Below are 17,394 nucleotides of genomic sequence, written 5' to 3'. Positions count from 1 at the left end.
TCTGGATGATCCCCACAGAAGCTGTGAGTCATATTTATGTACATTTGAACCTTTATTTCAACATGTGAAATACATTGGCTGAGTAAAATATAGGAAGAATTTTGAAAGACGCTTTCTCCACCTTCTTTACAATTAAGTATTTGTGGGGGATCATCCAGACATAGTATCTGGAACATAGCAGTTCCAACATCAAATGTGTTGCGTCGTTGGAATGTCAATCTGATCCCGCTCCAGACCTGAAGAGGGCGATGTTGAAAGACAAACGCAAGAGAACAAAGAAGAATGACATGCCCGCCTCTGTCTTCTATCACGTCCTCAGTAAACATGTAAAGTGAGCTGTTATTAAAGTGCTGGCATTGTCGAGTGAAACGTCGCAGAACAGCAATCATGAGTGGAAGAGGCAAAGGAGGAAAAGGACTTGGGAAAGGAGGCGCTAAGCGTCACCGTAAAGTTCTCCGTGATAACATCCAGGGCATTACAAAGCCCGCCATCCGCCGCCTGGCTCGCCGCGGTGGAGTGAAGCGTATCTCGGGTCTGATCTATGAGGAGACCCGCGGTGTGTTGAAGGTGTTCCTGGAGAACGTGATCCGTGATGCTGTCACCTACACCGAGCACGCCAAGAGAAAGACCGTGACCGCCATGGACGTAGTGTACGCTCTGAAGAGGCAGGGCCGTACTCTGTACGGCTTCGGCGGTTAAATTGAGATCAACTTCCTACAACCTACCAACCAACGGCCCTTTTAAGGGCCACCACTTTAACTATGACTGCAAACGTTCCTTCAATCTTTCACTATTGACTCCTAAGAGGCGATTAATTGTGTCCCTCAAACATAACTGAACAAGCACCTGTGTATTACAGTTACTCAAGCAAAGGAATCCTAAATGCAAAAAATTTTCAACTCCCATTTATTTAGGTTTCATTGGTCAAATGTATTGGGTTATACGATGCTTTATAAATAAAATATATTATTATTATACTGGGGTTATACTCTTATCTTCTCGACGTGCCTTCTACCAACTGGCAGGCTCACGTGTTGTTTAGTCCAAAAGAGTGTGGATGTTCCTGTTCAAATGACACTGGAGTTTCATCTATTACTGTGGGAGGGAGCAGTGCTTCATACCCACATATATTTTAGGATCGGCGTGTTTTCTGGTAATGCCAACAACAGAAGATGACTGTGGCGTCGGAGTTTCGGTTTTGGCCACGAGCGCACAGAACGTTATCAGAAATTACAAGACAATACCACAATCTGGTTCCATGTATGCTGCCACGTAATGTGTGTCTGTGCAGTTGAGAAATTCCCCAGGACAGCCTGCCAAGGTGAATCCGACTTCTCGTGTTTTCTCCACAACAGGGACAAAGGGCTCCATTATTTTACACCTGTGCCTAGTGATGTTACCTCCAACACCGAAACTCCGAAGCACGCTTCAAACTCGACAGGGTGGTTATTATAATATAATATAATATAATATAATATAATATAATATAATATATGGTAAAGCAGTGGGCCGGAGCTTGCTTCATGTGACGTCACTGATGACGTTTGAACCCCTTCACCGCTTCATTCAAACAGTCAGCTGACTGCGTCGAGTTAATGGGCGGAGCTTTGAACATTTGGCGCGATTCGGTGTATTCAAGATGGCTGAAGCCCCGGCTCATGTCCCCGTTCTACACGTATATATACGGAAAAGTATTAGGGCCAGGCATAAGAAAAAATAATAATATTTTGCCTATCGAGATTAAAGTCGACATGTCGAGAATAAAGTCGAATTTTCGAGAAAAAAAGTCAACTCCTCTGGTCCATCTAATTACTTTATTTTCGACTTTTCGACTTTAATCTCGTTACGAACAGCTCTCGTTTTTTTTTTTATATTTGGAGTTTTGGATTATTCTGTCATGGAGCAACCATCGAGAAAGCGTTCCCAAGTGTGGGAATATTTCGAGCCAAACAGTTCCTTCAGCACACCAGCCTCCTGTTCCCTGTGAAAGAGTATTTTCCAAAGCTGGAGAAATAAAAGAAATAATAAAAATAAAACGTTTGAGCCCTTCTACTGTGCAAAACTACTTTTATTGAATAAAAACACCTGAAGTTACACAAGCACCCTCTTTATTACACCAAGCATACTCCCAAAGAAAATATGAATGACAAACCAATCACATTGTTTTTAAATCATTGTTTCATGGGTAAATTCATTAACTAATCAATCTTTAATGAGGTACTAAAAACACACATGTACAAGACACATCCATACAAAAGTGTTATTATAGTGTTATTATATACACAAGAGATGCATCACATTCACAGGGCTTCGTTGCACGCTCGCTACTGCCAGTAGATGTCACCAAAGGGAATTGAATGAAGCTTCGGGTGGTGAACCACTTTATGACACAATGCTTCAATATGATTCAATGCTTCAAAAAGCCTAATTTTGCCATCACTACCTGTGCCGTGGAGACAAAACAAAGCTAAATAAAAAAGTCTGAACAGCTTTCCACGGAAACATAACGTTAAGCCCATAACCATGTGAGCAGCTGCACCAATCACAGCCGAGGGATCTCACAGCTGTATTTGCATGAAGGCTGTATAACATCAGACTCTGTGACAGCTGGTTAACTTTCATTGCTGAGAAGGACTGAAAGACTCAACATGCCAGAACCAGCAAAGTCTGCGCCTAAGAAAGGCTCCAAGAAGGCAGTGACCAAGACTGCCGGCAAAGGAGGCAAAAAGAGGAGAAAGACCAGGAGGGAGAGCTACGCCATCTACGTCTACAAGGTGCTGAAGCAGGTCCACCCCGACACCGGCATTTCATCCAAAGCTATGAGCATCATGAATTCCTTTGTCAACGACATCTTTGAGCGTATCGCTGCTGAGGCGTGTCGTCTGGCTCAATACAACAAGCGCTCCACCATCACTTCCAGGGAGATCCAGACCGCCGTGCGCCTCCTGCTGCCCGGAGAGCTGGCCAAGCACGCCGTGTCCGAGGGCACTAAAGCCGTCACCAAGTACACCAGCTCTAAGTAGACGCGTCCACAAACCTCACTCAAATCCCAACGGTTCTTTTAAGAGCCACTCACTCTGTCTCAAGAGCACTTCCGGAAATATTTGGCTCATGTCATTAACATCTTGGATGTGAACTGTGCTGATCTCAACCATTCAGGAAATTATTTAAACTGTCATTCATTGAAAAGCAATTCTTCCGAGTTACAGAAGCACAACTCAACTTTCTATACTGATAATACTTTATATTTCAGACATTTTCTTTTATTCTTATTTTATATATTTTATCCATATTTAATTTGAATTACCTTTTTATTTGTAGCAGGACAAGGAAGAATTTCACAGCATATTGTGTATGTGACAAAACTATCTTGAATCTTATTGCATGTCAACTGTGTATTGGCAGACTGAAGGAATACTAAAAATGATTGTTTCAGCACGTCTTATAAACGGCGTACACTGTAAACCCGGATTACTAGAATATACTTATAAAGAAAAAGGTAACTCGTTAAAATTAAGTAATGAAGCATTAGTTGAATAAGTTAAGTGGATTACGTTCAATGTACTTGAGCCCATAATGGAATAGAACATTTAAGTTGAATGTACTAATAACCGAGTTACAGTAAGTGAAGATACTTAGTTTAAACAATCATTCCCCACCCATTTATTTAACTCGGCTCATAATGCAACTCTTGTAAGTATTATTCCTTTAGTAAATTGTATATTCTAACTGACCCAACATAACTTTTTCAAAATATTGAAATATGTATTTCAATCAATAGAGCCGTGTAAGATGCATACATAGAAATGCAACATTACACTGATCCAATTTTTTTTTTTATTGAACATGTCTTTGTTTTTTTTCCAACAACAAAGAAACAAAGCCATGGCCTAATAGGCTTCTAGTGTGTAGTTTCCTCAGTGATGGCATGAAAAGTAAAAAAGAAATCTCTTCCTCTTTACCTCCAATCATTACCATATTGTACTGCACCTCTTCAAATTTGGTTGCCAAACTGGCAAGATAAAACTCAGACCTGCATCTTAACATTTACAAATAACAATCGTGTCCAATGGCAAAACAAAAGTGTGTGAGAATGAAAGAAGAGAGAACGGGAGGGTGAAAAAAATAACAGAGCAGCTACCTGGAGAGCCCATACTCCCCCCTCCACCTCTACCTCCCTTTCTGTCTTCCCCTCTCCTCTCTCTATCCCACTCCTCCATGGCAATTGTGAACTCGATCATTAACAAAAAATGTTTCTCCGGATAAAATAAAACAGCATATGTGAGACAGAATAAGGGTGAAAAATAAAGCTGACAGTAGATACTGATCTAGAGCACTCTCCCCTCCTCATGACCCCCCCCCCCCAGGCTTCTTGAGTGTTTGAAGTTTAGGTTTCGGGTCTGTCTTACCTAAATTCAGAAGTACCTGTTGGAAAAAAAAAAAATCAAAAGTGTTCTTCATGTGCTTTGGGTGGTTGAGATGCAGTGCATAGGTAAGTCTGAAGATAATGTACATGGCCTGGGGCGGGCTTTCATCATCCATCACAATGTTTCCCTCCAAGATGATTCCCACTGAGGATGCATTGTGGTGAAGGGACTGCGTGTGTTGAGTGATGTTTCCCTGTTCATAGCAGAGGATCCCCACTGGCACATCATTGTACGAACCTTCCTCATCATCAACGTCCTGAAAAAAAGGGACAGGGCATGATCACATCAACATGACAACATAGTGCTACAAACGCCCTCTATAAACATCCACAGGAACACGGGCCCTCATGTCCATGTGTCAGAAAAAGCCACATACTTAACATATTCATCCCACTCCCCTCCATAAGTCTGCAATAACTTGGCCAGCTGGTCTATCAGGGTTCTGTTAAAACGTTCCACCATACTATCCGACTTCGGATTATAGAGAGTGGTGCGTGTCTTTTTTATCCCCCAAAAGCTGACAGAGTCTCTGAACAATTTCAGACTGCCGACGCTGATGACTGAACAGTCTCTGGAACTCCATGCACAAGTACAGAATCCTCAAATAGGCAACATGCAACTGATTGGGCTGTTTGATTGGGAAGAGCATAACAATTCACAAATCTGGTGAAGTAGTCTTCCATCACCAACGCATATCTGTTTCCCTTTGATGTCAGCAGCCCCTCTGAAATGGTCGTGTGACTGGGGACCCACCCATAGGTGCTCTGCAGGTCTGACAAGGCACACATACTGTAACTCCCACCTCTGTGTTAGATCGATTCTTTAATTGAAAGCTCAAGAACCAACCGGAGTAATCTCAAGTGAAATGAAGTCTTTATTTCTGGCAACAAATGAAGTATTTCAGCGCTGGACTCGGTATGACAGAACTCTCGCAGGAATCCGTCAGAGCCTCGATTTCCAGTAACATTTTGTATTTATATGTGTCATTGTTTCACACGTTGGATCCCTTATTGATCAAATGTGATTGGATATGAGTCGGTTCAACATGCTTCGTCATAAGCCAAATAATGTCTCTGAATAACCCAAATAATGTGTGTGTGCTTCTGCACCTGGGTTCTCAGGGTTCCCTGTTTTGTCTGGATCAGTCTCAGTTAAAGCGGAAGTCTGCAACTCTTCTTCAAGCATAATGCCTGGAACTGTCCGGGGATTCTGAAAGTAGTACATTAAATACCCCAATACAAAAAAAAACAAGTTCTCTAGGTCCCCTATATGTCCTGCTAGGTCCCGCCAAAGCCAGCAGGTTTGTTTACAAAATTGCAGACCGGACCGGTAAAAGGTAACCAATCAGGTTACGAGCTGGGCTCTGCTGCCTGTCAATCACCGATTGTGCACGCGCGATACAAGGTAGGCTCGTCCCCACGCTTATTTATCTAGACTATTGAACTTCATTACGGGCTAGTCTACTTACTGTGTCTTCCATGATCGCAAATGACAGGTGAGTTGATGAATGAGGAGTCGTGTAGGCGCAACGTGCACGAGTTCTCATGTGTTTTGATGGGGCGGGACAGGAAGTTGAATAACTTTTTATTTTTCGGTTAAAAAATAAGCATTTCTTGCATTTTGCGACTACGGAGGTCACCATTTTCAACTTCAAGCGTTCTGATAGATCATGTAAACTCTTAAAATGCCAAAAAGTAAGACTATGACAACAACAAATCCTGCAGACTGCAGCTTTAAGGTTATGTCTCGTGTTCATCCGGGATCATTTTAGGTCATGGAAAAATACAGAGACTATTTCATTCATAATGTCTAAGAACAAAGCCAATTTTAACAACTGATTGATGTCTTTAAACATAGAGGGCCAGTAACACACTTGCCTTGCTTGCTCAAACACTTTTTCAGCAGAGAAATGTGCAGATACTGGGCCCCGTGCACGTGCTGCAACACATCTGAGACAAAGGAACTGTGGGCTGTACGTGAGTTTAGACACAACATTGGATCAGCAGCTTTTACCTCCTCCCGATTTGTATCCCCCTCCCGCGTCAGGGGACACAAATCCTGGCGGGGATAACTACTTTGGCACGACACCGGCACGCTCGGCATAGTTGCCTTTGCGCAGCAGCCTGTGAACACGGCCGCCTGGGAACTGGAGTCCTGCCCGGGAGGAGCGGGTCTTTGCCTTAGCTCTGGCCTTGCCGCTAGTCTTTCCTCTGCCACTCATGTTTCTTTCTCTTTTCTATGCAAATGTAACTTCAGCTGCCGAAACCCTCCATTGTCTGTGAGCGCGGGACGCTACCTCACAGACCAACCAGAAAAGAGGCTTCCAGCAGAGCTGCAGAGGGCGGACCGCTCTGAATTTCAGCGGACATTTTGAACGGACTTTTCTCCAATAAGCAGCGCAGATTCAGGCGGGAAGATCACTCCCCCAGGCGGTGCTGAGCTACCAACCAATCAGGAGCCGGAGGTCTGAAGCGACGTCACACTTTCACAGCCGGTCCTACAGTTTAAAACCAGCCGGTGTTCCACATTGGAAACGCTTTTCCCTTCAACAGAGAAAGAAGAAACCATGGCAAGAACCAAGCAGACCGCCCGTAAATCCACCGGAGGCAAAGCTCCCAGGAAGCAGCTGGCCACCAAGGCTGCGCGTAAAAGCGCCCCGGCTACCGGCGGCGTGAAGAAGCCTCACCGGTACAGGCCCGGTACCGTGGCTCTGAGAGAGATCCGTCGCTACCAGAAATCCACGGAGCTGCTGATCCGCAAGCTGCCCTTCCAGCGCCTGGTCAGAGAAATCGCTCAGGACTTCAAGACCGACTTGCGTTTCCAGAGCTCCGCCGTCATGGCTCTGCAGGAGGCCAGCGAGGCCTACTTGGTCGGTCTGTTTGAGGACACCAATCTGTGCGCCATCCACGCCAAGAGGGTCACCATCATGCCCAAAGACATCCAGCTGGCCCGCCGCATCCGCGGAGAGAGGGCTTAAACTAGCTGCTGCTCCACAAGCCACAACGGCTCTTTTAAGAGCCACCTCAATTTCATTCCAAGAGCTTCTTCCTCTCCTCATTCTTCTCTTGTTTATTCATATAAAAAGTCACACGTCTTATTCTGCCTGCTCTCATTGAGCATATTTAGTTGTATCATACTGGAAAGTTCATAGTTAGTTATATCGCTATTCTTACCTCATATGTCCCTAATTTTACTGTGGCTTTCTGTAATATATATATATATATATAATATGCTGACAGGTTTTCCTTGGTATCAACTTATTGCAAGGATTCTATAAAAAAAAAAAAAAAAAAAAAAAACATTAATCCTTGTCAGAAACTACACGTTACCCACATGGATAAAGGACATGTTCCATATGTGGTAACAAATGAAGCACATATGCAAAAACTTTCCACACTATTTTGTAGAGATGCTTAACTCGAATCTTTTGGGCGATCCGGGCTGATCGGATCATTTCGAGGAGGGGATTCGAGTTATACGGATCACTTGAATCACTTGAGTCACTTATTAAAAAAAAAAACTTTCTGCCGTTAAGTGGCTATACGCCTCGCCTTTTTTTGTCCCATTTATCAATTCATTTTGATAAATCAAAGAGCAGCCTACGGCTACAATTTCATTCATTTATTTTTGTCAAGTAATAATTCAATGCCATGTTATCTGAAAGCCAGACACAACAGCTAGTGTGTGCGTTTACACAGCAACAAATGTGGTAGCATTAGGAGAGGCAATGCTGAGTTTAGACCTACAAGTAAACAACATGGAATGATCTTGCCCTCCCTATATCACTAAATGATTATTTTTCAACGACTGTACAAGATGCATGAAGCCACGCTAACCGAGCTTGTAGCGAGCTACAGAGGCTTCAGCAGTCAGATGGGTTGACGAGTCGACAATCCTTGCTGCCGGCAGAATCGAAACTTAAAAAGATCCGAGTTGGCATGGATCCGCTACTTGCCCGTCTGACCGCTGAATCGCTGGCTCTGGGTGACTCAGCGGTCAGACGGGCTAGCGGATCCGTGCCAACTCGGATCATTTTAAGTTTCGATTCTGCCGCGTGACTCGTCTGGCCGTGAGTCACCCAGAGCCGGCATGATTCGCCAGACTGGCCCGCGAGCCGTTCGAGCAGTACGAGTCAGCGGGGATTCGTCCCGTCCGGACGGATCGCAAGTCAGGACGGATCAGTAGGGGGCATGGCTCACTTAACCGGCTCGTGACAAACGGGGCGGGAGTTAGGTTTCGTTTCACTCAGTGTGTCTGTGACTGTGTTCGTGACTGAACACCATGCTAGAGAAAGACTGTAGCCTAGGAATGAATATATATACATATATATATATATGTATATATATATATTCCGGTTTAATCTTTTTTTTAATTATTTTTTTTTAAGGCGGATCAAATGCATGCCACCATCCGGTCTGCCCGGGTGACGTATTTATCCGGGTTGAAAACCGGATAACCCGGATTTTGTTACAGCTCTACTATTTTGATATTCCTTTCAAGTTGGAATGACTAAAAAAAACCTGCACATTTTCAACTGGTGATCTTTTTGATTATTTTCAAAAAGTGCAGTAATGTCAATACTGACTAATAGAAAGTTTCATCATTATCAAGACTATATAAACACATCTGTTCTAAGGCATTGCAAAGAACCACAGTCGTTTGTTTTTTACTTCAGCTGAATGATAATGAAGCAACAATACTGATATGATTCATTGGCATCTACAAAGTCACGCAGTATGTATTGAAAGTAATTCACAATTACAGGGTTGCAATATCCACATTGCAAGCAGTCATTTAGTGGCCCAGTAAGTCAGCCTTTATTATACAACTGCAGAAGAACTTCACACTTTTATAAGATATACACTGTTACAGATAACAAATCAGTAGGCACAGAAAGACATATATGCCAGAAAATAACCAAACAGCTAAATGATACAATAAATGCTACCAAAAATCAACATGAGGAATGAATAAAAAGAGTTCAAATGGTGAAAACTATCTGCCTGGATGTAATCAAGAAAAGAGCTTTATCTTCACACTGATTGTTTACACCAAATGAAGACATTGTATTGTGTTATGTTGACTGAGTGCATTCAACACCAATAATGACCTGATTACATAGCATAAACATCACTGTGGAAGACATGCACAAAATAAAATGGACTCAGCCCCTTCCACAGAATCTACAAACAAAAGAAATTTCACTATCTTTGGCACATAGTTCAATAACATTGAAGACACGATGAATCACTATATTCCTGAACCAATAACATTGAATAAGGTATATTTAAATTGTACATTGTAGGCAGGCACTTAGGAGCCAGTTCTACACTAGGGCCAACTCAGGTGTTAATCTCATTCTAAATTGTTATGTAGCATGAAAATAAAATAGCTAGACTGGTTATCCATGTTTTACAATAGCATCCTTTTTATACAGATTAAGAGGTCTAAAGCAGCCACGACCAAATAACACAGTGCCTTATTCTCTTCTTGCATGTTTGTTTGTATTATAGACAAATATCATTTTATTAAACAGCTGCTTTATTCTGAGTTGAGCATTTATCATCACAATCTCACAAATGCACATTTCAGTAAGAGAAAAGATGTTACTCTCTGTAAAGGTACAAACTGAGTGCCATTGTACACCATAAAGGCCCCCAGTTTCTGACACTGCCACAGAGATGAAGAAGAACGCGAACATTGTACGCCACATGTGATCAACTATACAAGGCCTCTTATGTTATTGATTCTGGTCAAACCACAGGGTGGACAGCTTACCCATCACTGTTACATAAATGCAATGCATGGAGTCAACAATAAAGACAGAGACAATGTCAAAAAAAGGAAGCAACATCAAAGGTATCGGCCCTCTCATCCCAACGTTTTCACCAACCATTACAGTTCTTCCATATTCAATCATGTCTGTCTGACAATGTTCTGTTTCTTCTTCTTGATTAAGGACTTAAAACGTGTCCTGTAGAGCGATATGTTTCATTCCATTGCTTGATACTTTGTTATGCAGCCAGCACTACACTATCATTTGAACAAATTGTAGCGTACACATTAGATTTTGTAATGATAATGTAATGTAATAGATAATATAATGTAACTTTTATAAAGTCTGACAAAGAGTGTAAACAGCATAAAATTCAAGGTTGTATTATCAATTTATTTTACCTGAGTGGAAGTCAAGCTTTTCTTTCAACTCCTCATTTACAAGTTTTTTTTTCTTTCTTCAGATCTTCCAGAAGACTCTTTATGGTTTTCTTTGCTCTCCGTTCTCGGGCCTTTGCATTTTGCTTCTCCCGCTCCAGACTCTCCACTTTAGCCAAAGCCTCACTGAGTCTGGCCTTTAGACGAGTAGGAGAATTGGACAATGCATAGGAGTGGTCCTTTTTGATATTACCAGAGCCATGATGCTCTCAGCTGTGTGGGACATATCAAATAGCCTACAAATACTCACATCATTGGGCTGAGGTTCACTTTCAGGGAAATGCTGAGAAATGTCCACTAGTAGGCTCTCTTGAGCTTTCCTTGAAGTTTTTGTGTTCCTTGTCACTACAGGATAAAATATAAGAAACATAATACTTAAAAACAACTTCATTAAAAACACTTGAAACGGTGTTAGTAACCCACAGTGTATTGTAATACACAATACATCACAAATTCTAAAAATACACCTACTCTTTGGAGATGAGATGGGAAGTTGAAGACAGATGGGGTCGCTCCGTCTCTAAGCCTGACAATCTCACCCGTCCTGTCAAAATCTTCAGGCTTGAAGTGCTCACTACAGAGCTTTGACGACTCTGTCGCAAAAAAAACCCTCCCGTCATATAGCAACTTCCCATTGCCTCCTCAAGCCTGTATCACTGGGAAACCTTCAAAATATGAAGAAGAAAAAAAACAGCAAGAGACAATGAGAGAGAGTACCAGTCCCCGCTGTAATAACGTTACACTTAAGTAACATTAGTTACGATGACATAATATTATATATGTGGAAGGAATATGGTCTTTCCTATCTGACTTTAGCTAACTGGTCCCTGTAAATGCATGACACTTACCAGCCTGTCACTCAAACGCAGCAGCCTATATAAGCAGGCTGTGGCTGCAGATGGTATGTGTTCTCTCAGCTCTAGTCTCTGCCCTCTTTTTGGTTGTCTACCCTCTGACATTGCTGCAGCTGGTTTCGGTGTAGGCCCTTGCTTGGCTACTGGTGGATTAATTAAATTAAATTCAATTCAGTTTTATTTATATAGCGCCAAATACAACAAATGTCATCTCAAGGCACTTAAATAGTATAGTCCAATTCAAACCAATTGGAATTCAATTCATTGTAATCATAATTATTTACAAAATAATCCAATTCATTCATATAGAGCCAATTCAAAAACAATTTCCTAGCTAAGGAGACCAACAGATTGCACCGAAACTTGTCTTCAGTCCAATCTCCCGTCCTGAGCGTGACTGAGGCGACTGTGGAGAGGAACGACTCCCTTTTAACAGGAGGAAACCTCTGGCAGAACCAGACTCAGGAAGGATGGCCATCCGCCTCCACCAGCTGGGGTTTGAGAAGACAGAAAAGAGGGGAAAAAAAACACTGTAACACTATTCAAAGGATACCTGTTGGAACAGGCAGACACAAGTTAATGACCACAATAATGTCACATATACATAATATCATTTGAGACATTAAACAGGGGGAAAAAAGATAGTAAAGTGAGGAAAGGTGTGACAGATGAGCTCAGCAGTCTAGGCCTATAGCAGCTTAACTATGGGATGTTTCAGGATCACCTGAACGATCCCTAACTATAAGCTTTATCAAAAAGGAAAGTTTTAAGCCTGATCTTAAAAGTGGAAAGGGTGTCTGCTTCCCAGACATTTACTGGCAGCTTATTCCACAAGAGAGGGGCCTGATAACTGAATGCTCTGCCTCCCATTCTACTTTTAGAAACTCTGGGAACCTCAAGTAAACCTGCAGTTTGGGAACGAAGTGCTCTGTTAGGAAAATATCTTATGAGATCTTTAAGATATGATGAGCTCGGTCATTAAGAGCTTTATATGAAAGGAGAAGAATCTTAAATTCTATTCTGAATTTAACAGGGAGCCAATGAAGAGAAGCTAAAACTGGAGAAATATGATCTCTCCTGTTAGTTCTCATCAAAACTCTGGCTGCAGCATTTTGGATCAACTGAAGGCTTTTCAGAGAATATGTGGGACAGCCCAATAATAAAGAATTACAGTAGTCCAATCTTGTGACAAATGCATGGACAAGTTTTTCTGCATCACTCTGAGACAGGATTACCGCTGGTACTTCCCTCATTCATGATGGTATTGTGCCAAGTTTGTGTTTCTAGGCCTTAGGGTAACTGGTTGAGCTCAAGCTCTTTCTCTCCCTGAAGCCAACAACCACTTTCCTGATTGTATCTGTAAGGCTGGATTGAGGCCTTCTGGTGCACAGCTAACCCTGCTGCCACTGTGGCCTACACCTGTGAAGCTGAGCTAATACCTTAGCTGGAACTCTGCTGCATTTGCTTTTTGGTTTGTCTTTTACTGTTTCTTTTAATTCATTCCAACTCCCTAGCCTGCCAGTGTGACTAGCTCATCACCTGCTTGGAGTTGGGAGTTCTTTTTATTCATTTTAATTCACGGAGTAACTGTGTTGGAAATAAGATCTTGGTTTATATATTGACGTTTTGGAAAACCCTCTGACCGGTCACTCCCTTTTTATTCTGTGTTCTTTAGGTGCTGATGGCCTAAGGCGGTGGTGGCATCTCCTTTTGTGTGACTGATGTCCCTACTCCCGCATTGCTAGCCCCACCGCTGGCAGGCCTATCCACACCTAGAACTAGATTTTTTAAATTGGTCGTACTTTTATATTTTTTGTCCTTGTGTCCATAAATAAATATTTGTATTGGGAAATGGATTCTCATCTCCTGCTTGGGTGAGCGAACCTGGGTGCCTTAAAGGAGATCCACATAGCAGAACATACCCCAGGGTGGCATTGTCAGACTTTTTAGTTCTAACTAGTGATGGGTCATGCGCACAAGCATCGGCTCTGAGAGCCGGCTCTTTGTAGTGAATCAGAAGACCCGGCTCGCATCAAGTGAGAGCCGACTCCAAGTTTTTTTCCATTCGCTGCTTAGGTTTCACTTTCAGTGCTCAGTCCCAGCTCTGGTTACGACAGAGCTTTGTTATGATTGGCCAGCATGGCGACCAGCATGCGGTATTCACGTGAGAATTAAGGAGTTTGGTTCTGGTTTTGTTCTGTGGATTTGTTTGAAATGTTTTGGTTTATTTGTCCAATGAAAAAGTTCAATTGAGGACATTATTAATGTGAGCTTGAGTTTGGTTCTGTTCTGTGGATGTGTTTGAAGTTTATTAATTTGTGCAATAAAAAAGTTTAATTGAAATAAACAAATGTAAAAGTGGTTTTGTCACCGAATAAATGCAAAGAATTAGGCAATTATAAGGTCTCTCATTAAAACACTGAAAGCAAAAGGGTTTTCAACACATAAACCATGATTTTTTTTTTGCAAAGTTTAGGTAAAATATAAGCTACAAAAGATCCTAAATAAAGAGCCGTTCGGGAGTCGAAAGAGCCGGCTCTTCTTTGGGAGCCGAGTCAAAAGAGCCGGCTCTCGGAAAAGAGCCGAACTTCCCATCACTAGTTCTAACACCTCTCATACCAAATATCTCCTCGCCACATGATAAAATAACCAAAATTATTGTTCAAGCTTACTTGTGACAGATAATTTTAGATGTTTTAAGACACGTGTACAGATGTGATATTTTGAATGTTTTCCTGAGTGCTTGCAATCAGCGCAGTCCACAACCAAGATGTTAATGAAATGAGCCAAATATTTCCGGAAGTACTCTTCAGACAGAGTGAGTAGCTCTTAAAAGAACCGTTGGGGTCTAAGTGAGGTTTGTGGACGCGTCTATTTGGAGCTGGTGTACTTGGTGACGTGTGTAAGGCTGTTTAGGGTTTAAATGAAGCGCCAGGGCTGGTTCTTCCTACAGGCCACCAAGGCAGCTGCCTAGGGCGCCAAATTGGCAGGGGGCGCCCCCTTGTTTTTTTGGGGGGTGGGGGGAAGACACGCAGCACAGGGTCGCTCGGTGCGGGAGTCGAGCCAGGGCGAGGACTGCAGCAAGGACTGTAGCCTCTGTACATGGGGCGGCTGCTTAACCCACTACGCCACTGACCGCCCCATACATACATCTTTGTTTTAACAACATTGATTAACGAAACATTTTTTAAAAAGCATGGGCAATAAAACCCTCATTGAATTAAATGAACATGCCTCAACCCATATTTCGAATGAAAATGTAATATTATATTACATAAAATATGTGCATGGGTGTCGTCATGACGATGCAGTTGCAAGTCACAGCCACACTAGAACTAGATCACGCTAACGGTCGTAGAAGGTCAACTAGCGACATGAAAAGGACCAAACTGTCTGGTGCACAGGGGCGAAAACGAAAAAAAGATGAGGAGGAGAAGAAACCCCAGTATAGAGGTATGTATTTTCATCTCAGACATTAGTTCTAAAGTTTAATCAAAATTGTGTTTTCTGTCACTGTTCATGGTTGCCGTTTCATTGTAGAAGCTAGCTATCACTGCATAACGTTACTCCGCTAGCATTAGCTATTTCTAGAAAGCTTGTGGGCTATCGTTTAGCCTGCTAGCTTAATCCACAAGCTGTCTTTCACAGGCAACAAAATCGTTTTTTTAAAGGAAACTAAAAACCTAGAGTTAGTCTTGTAAGCCAAACTACTTTAAGAAATACCCTAGCTAGTTTTCTTTTGTTTTATCATTTAACATTTGTCGAGCCTTCCAGCTAGGTAAACATTCAAAGTAATCAGAGAAATGATTTGGAAATCTTATGGAAAAATGGCTTATGTAGAATCTGCTACGGTCATGTAAATAGTAGATACATGTGACTACACAATTGTAATAAATGTGATTGTGTTGGTGAGTGGTGTGTTATGCTCAGATTATTTTATATTTTAAAATGTCTAGGTGCACTCCAGAGATTTTTGCAGAGACCCTCACCTGAAGAAAACTCAGCTGATCTCCCAGGTTCACCTCTCTCTGAATCTTGTAAGTTTATTTATTATAGTTTTTGGTAATAATAGCATTCGTTTTAGTAGTAGTGGGCTATACTCAATAAAGCTATAATCATCTATTATAGGAGTATGTTACTACAGTCAAAATATGAACTCACACTTCCAGTCATTGTAAAACTAATTCCCTGATTTGTCAAAAGCTGACATGACCACTATGGATCTTCTAACTTTCTTATACGAGAAGAAATTACGAGAAATCTTTCCAAACATGTGGGTCGCCCTCAGAGTTGCTGCTACCCTTCCAGTAACAGTAGCTTCTGCAGAGAGAAGCTTTTCCAAGTTAAAGTTGATAAAAAACAGCGGTGTCAAAAGTACACATATTTGTTACTAGAAGTATAGATACTGCAGTTTAAAAACACTTTGGTAAAAGTTGAAGTATCAACTTGACCTTTTTACTCAAGTAAAAGTGAAAAAGTATGTGCTCCAAAACCTAATTAAAGTATAAAAGTATAAAGTAACCTTTAAATATTTTTTTTTTTAAACCCACACACAAAAAGGTAGATGCCACTATATGAATTGCAAGCTTAATTTGAAAACTGATTAGTTCTACATATGGCCCAAGACAACAATCATAAAACCATTACTGTCAAAGACAAAGTCACTCAAGGAGCATGTTCTTTCTCAAACTTTATTGGAATTCAGTCCCATCAAAAAAACGAAAAAAAGTCTTACTACCTAAAAAAATATATAACTATGCCAGTTGTTATTCCGAAAACATCAGAGAGGCAAGGCTAACGCCTTTGACAATTGTTAGCTGCTAACCGGGCATGTCTTGGCATGTTCCTATGCTAGCCAAGCTGCAGCAAAATATATCAATTATCAGTTTACAGTTCGGTGGTAACAAAGAATAAGCTTACAACTTACCTCTACATGTTTTTTCAAATTGGAGGGAGAGTTCTTGAACGCCAAATTTACGTGGGTCTTGGGTGTGCAGAGTTTATATTGCATTTTCCAAGAGTCATTTTTGCACCCGACTATTTTGAAAAAATCTTTAAGATAGGGCCAAGGATGAGGAAGGTCTCTTTGGTCTCCGTCTCCGTCTCCCGATACGCTCTCGCCTGTGTCCGACCTTTCAGACATTTCGGCATCTTTTTCTGAATTGGACATTTTGCGTGGCAGCTTCGCGTTTGCAGTTAGTTGTAGAACACCTGCTCGCTTCTGACGAATGACGATTTAATTTGACGAATAGCCTAACCGATGAGTGTTTGCGTTATATGATTCATCCAATTACACTCGTTCTCACTAGGTGTGAATGGCGCCACTGATCTGTATTGGATGGCGCACATGACGTGAAATACATCAACATTAAACTGAAGCCAAGAGTTTAAAAAAAAAGTAACGAGGCTGTTTGTTTTGAAAATGTAAGGAATAGAAAGTACAGATACTTGTGTGAAAATGTAATGAGTAGAAGTAAGAAGTAGGCAGAAAAATAAGTAGTGGAGTAAAGTACAGATACCTAAAAAGTGTACTTAAGTACAGTAACGAAGTATTTATACTTCGTTACTTGACACCTCTGATAAAAACATATCTGAGGTCAACAATGAGCCAAGAACGTCTCAATGGGCTTGCTCTTATAAGTGTAAACCAAGACGTGTCAAGCCAGATATCATTCGATGACACCATTGATGAATTTGCGATTAGGAAGGCTAGGCGTGTTTCATTGTGAGCAGTTGGTTGTAAAAGTTCCAAAGTTTCTAAAAATAAAAATGTTCTGAGACCATTACCTTGCTTGTAGTTCATGTATCAAATATAAATGTACAGCATAATCCATATAACATAGTGTACCTATATCAGAATGATTACATGTATTTTCTCTTTTGCTTTTTCCCTTTTTCAT

At 41.5% G+C, this 17,394-nt stretch overlaps 3 protein-coding genes and 1 pseudogene across 3 annotated transcripts; 3 read left to right on the top strand and 1 right to left on the bottom strand.

Moving 5' to 3' along the window:
* Nucleotides 1-294: 294 nt before the first annotated feature.
* LOC142379440 (histone H4) lies at nucleotides 295-959 on the top strand. Its single transcript, XM_075464597.1, has one exon. The coding sequence runs from the start codon at nucleotides 388-390 to the stop codon at nucleotides 697-699; it is 312 nt and encodes a 103-aa protein (XP_075320712.1). The 5' UTR covers nucleotides 295-387; the 3' UTR covers nucleotides 700-959.
* A 1,660-nt stretch (nucleotides 960-2,619) lies between these two features.
* LOC142379439 (histone H2B 1/2-like) lies at nucleotides 2,620-3,088 on the top strand. Its single transcript, XM_075464596.1, has one exon. It carries the CDS (start codon nucleotides 2,649-2,651, stop codon nucleotides 3,021-3,023), a length of 375 nt encoding a protein of 124 aa, XP_075320711.1. The 5' UTR covers nucleotides 2,620-2,648; the 3' UTR covers nucleotides 3,024-3,088.
* A 3,880-nt stretch (nucleotides 3,089-6,968) lies between these two features.
* On the top strand, nucleotides 6,969-7,422 carry LOC142379438 (histone H3). Its single transcript, XM_075464595.1, has one exon. It carries the CDS (start codon nucleotides 6,994-6,996, stop codon nucleotides 7,402-7,404), a length of 411 nt encoding a protein of 136 aa, XP_075320710.1. The 5' UTR covers nucleotides 6,969-6,993; the 3' UTR covers nucleotides 7,405-7,422.
* A 3,168-nt stretch (nucleotides 7,423-10,590) lies between these two features.
* Nucleotides 10,591-16,637, bottom strand: LOC142379158 (THAP domain-containing protein 6-like; annotated as a pseudogene).
* Nucleotides 16,638-17,394: the final 757 nt, after the last annotated feature.

The sequence above is a fragment of the Odontesthes bonariensis genome, chromosome 4, assembly GCF_027942865.1.
Source record: "Odontesthes bonariensis isolate fOdoBon6 chromosome 4, fOdoBon6.hap1, whole genome shotgun sequence".
Taxonomy (NCBI): domain Eukaryota; kingdom Metazoa; phylum Chordata; class Actinopteri; order Atheriniformes; family Atherinopsidae; genus Odontesthes; species Odontesthes bonariensis.
The sequence above is the reverse complement of the archived record's forward strand: the minus strand, read 5'-3'. Positions and strand labels throughout refer to the sequence as shown.

Bases quoted from the DNA above. Each gene is read 5' to 3' on its own strand.
- LOC142379438 (XM_075464595.1), top strand. From the start codon at position 6,994: ATGGCAAGAACCAAGCAGACCGCCCGTAAATCCACCGGAGGCAAAGCT.
- LOC142379440 (XM_075464597.1), top strand. From the start codon at position 388: ATGAGTGGAAGAGGCAAAGGAGGAAAAGGACTTGGGAAAGGAGGCGCT.
- LOC142379439 (XM_075464596.1), top strand. From the start codon at position 2,649: ATGCCAGAACCAGCAAAGTCTGCGCCTAAGAAAGGCTCCAAGAAGGCA.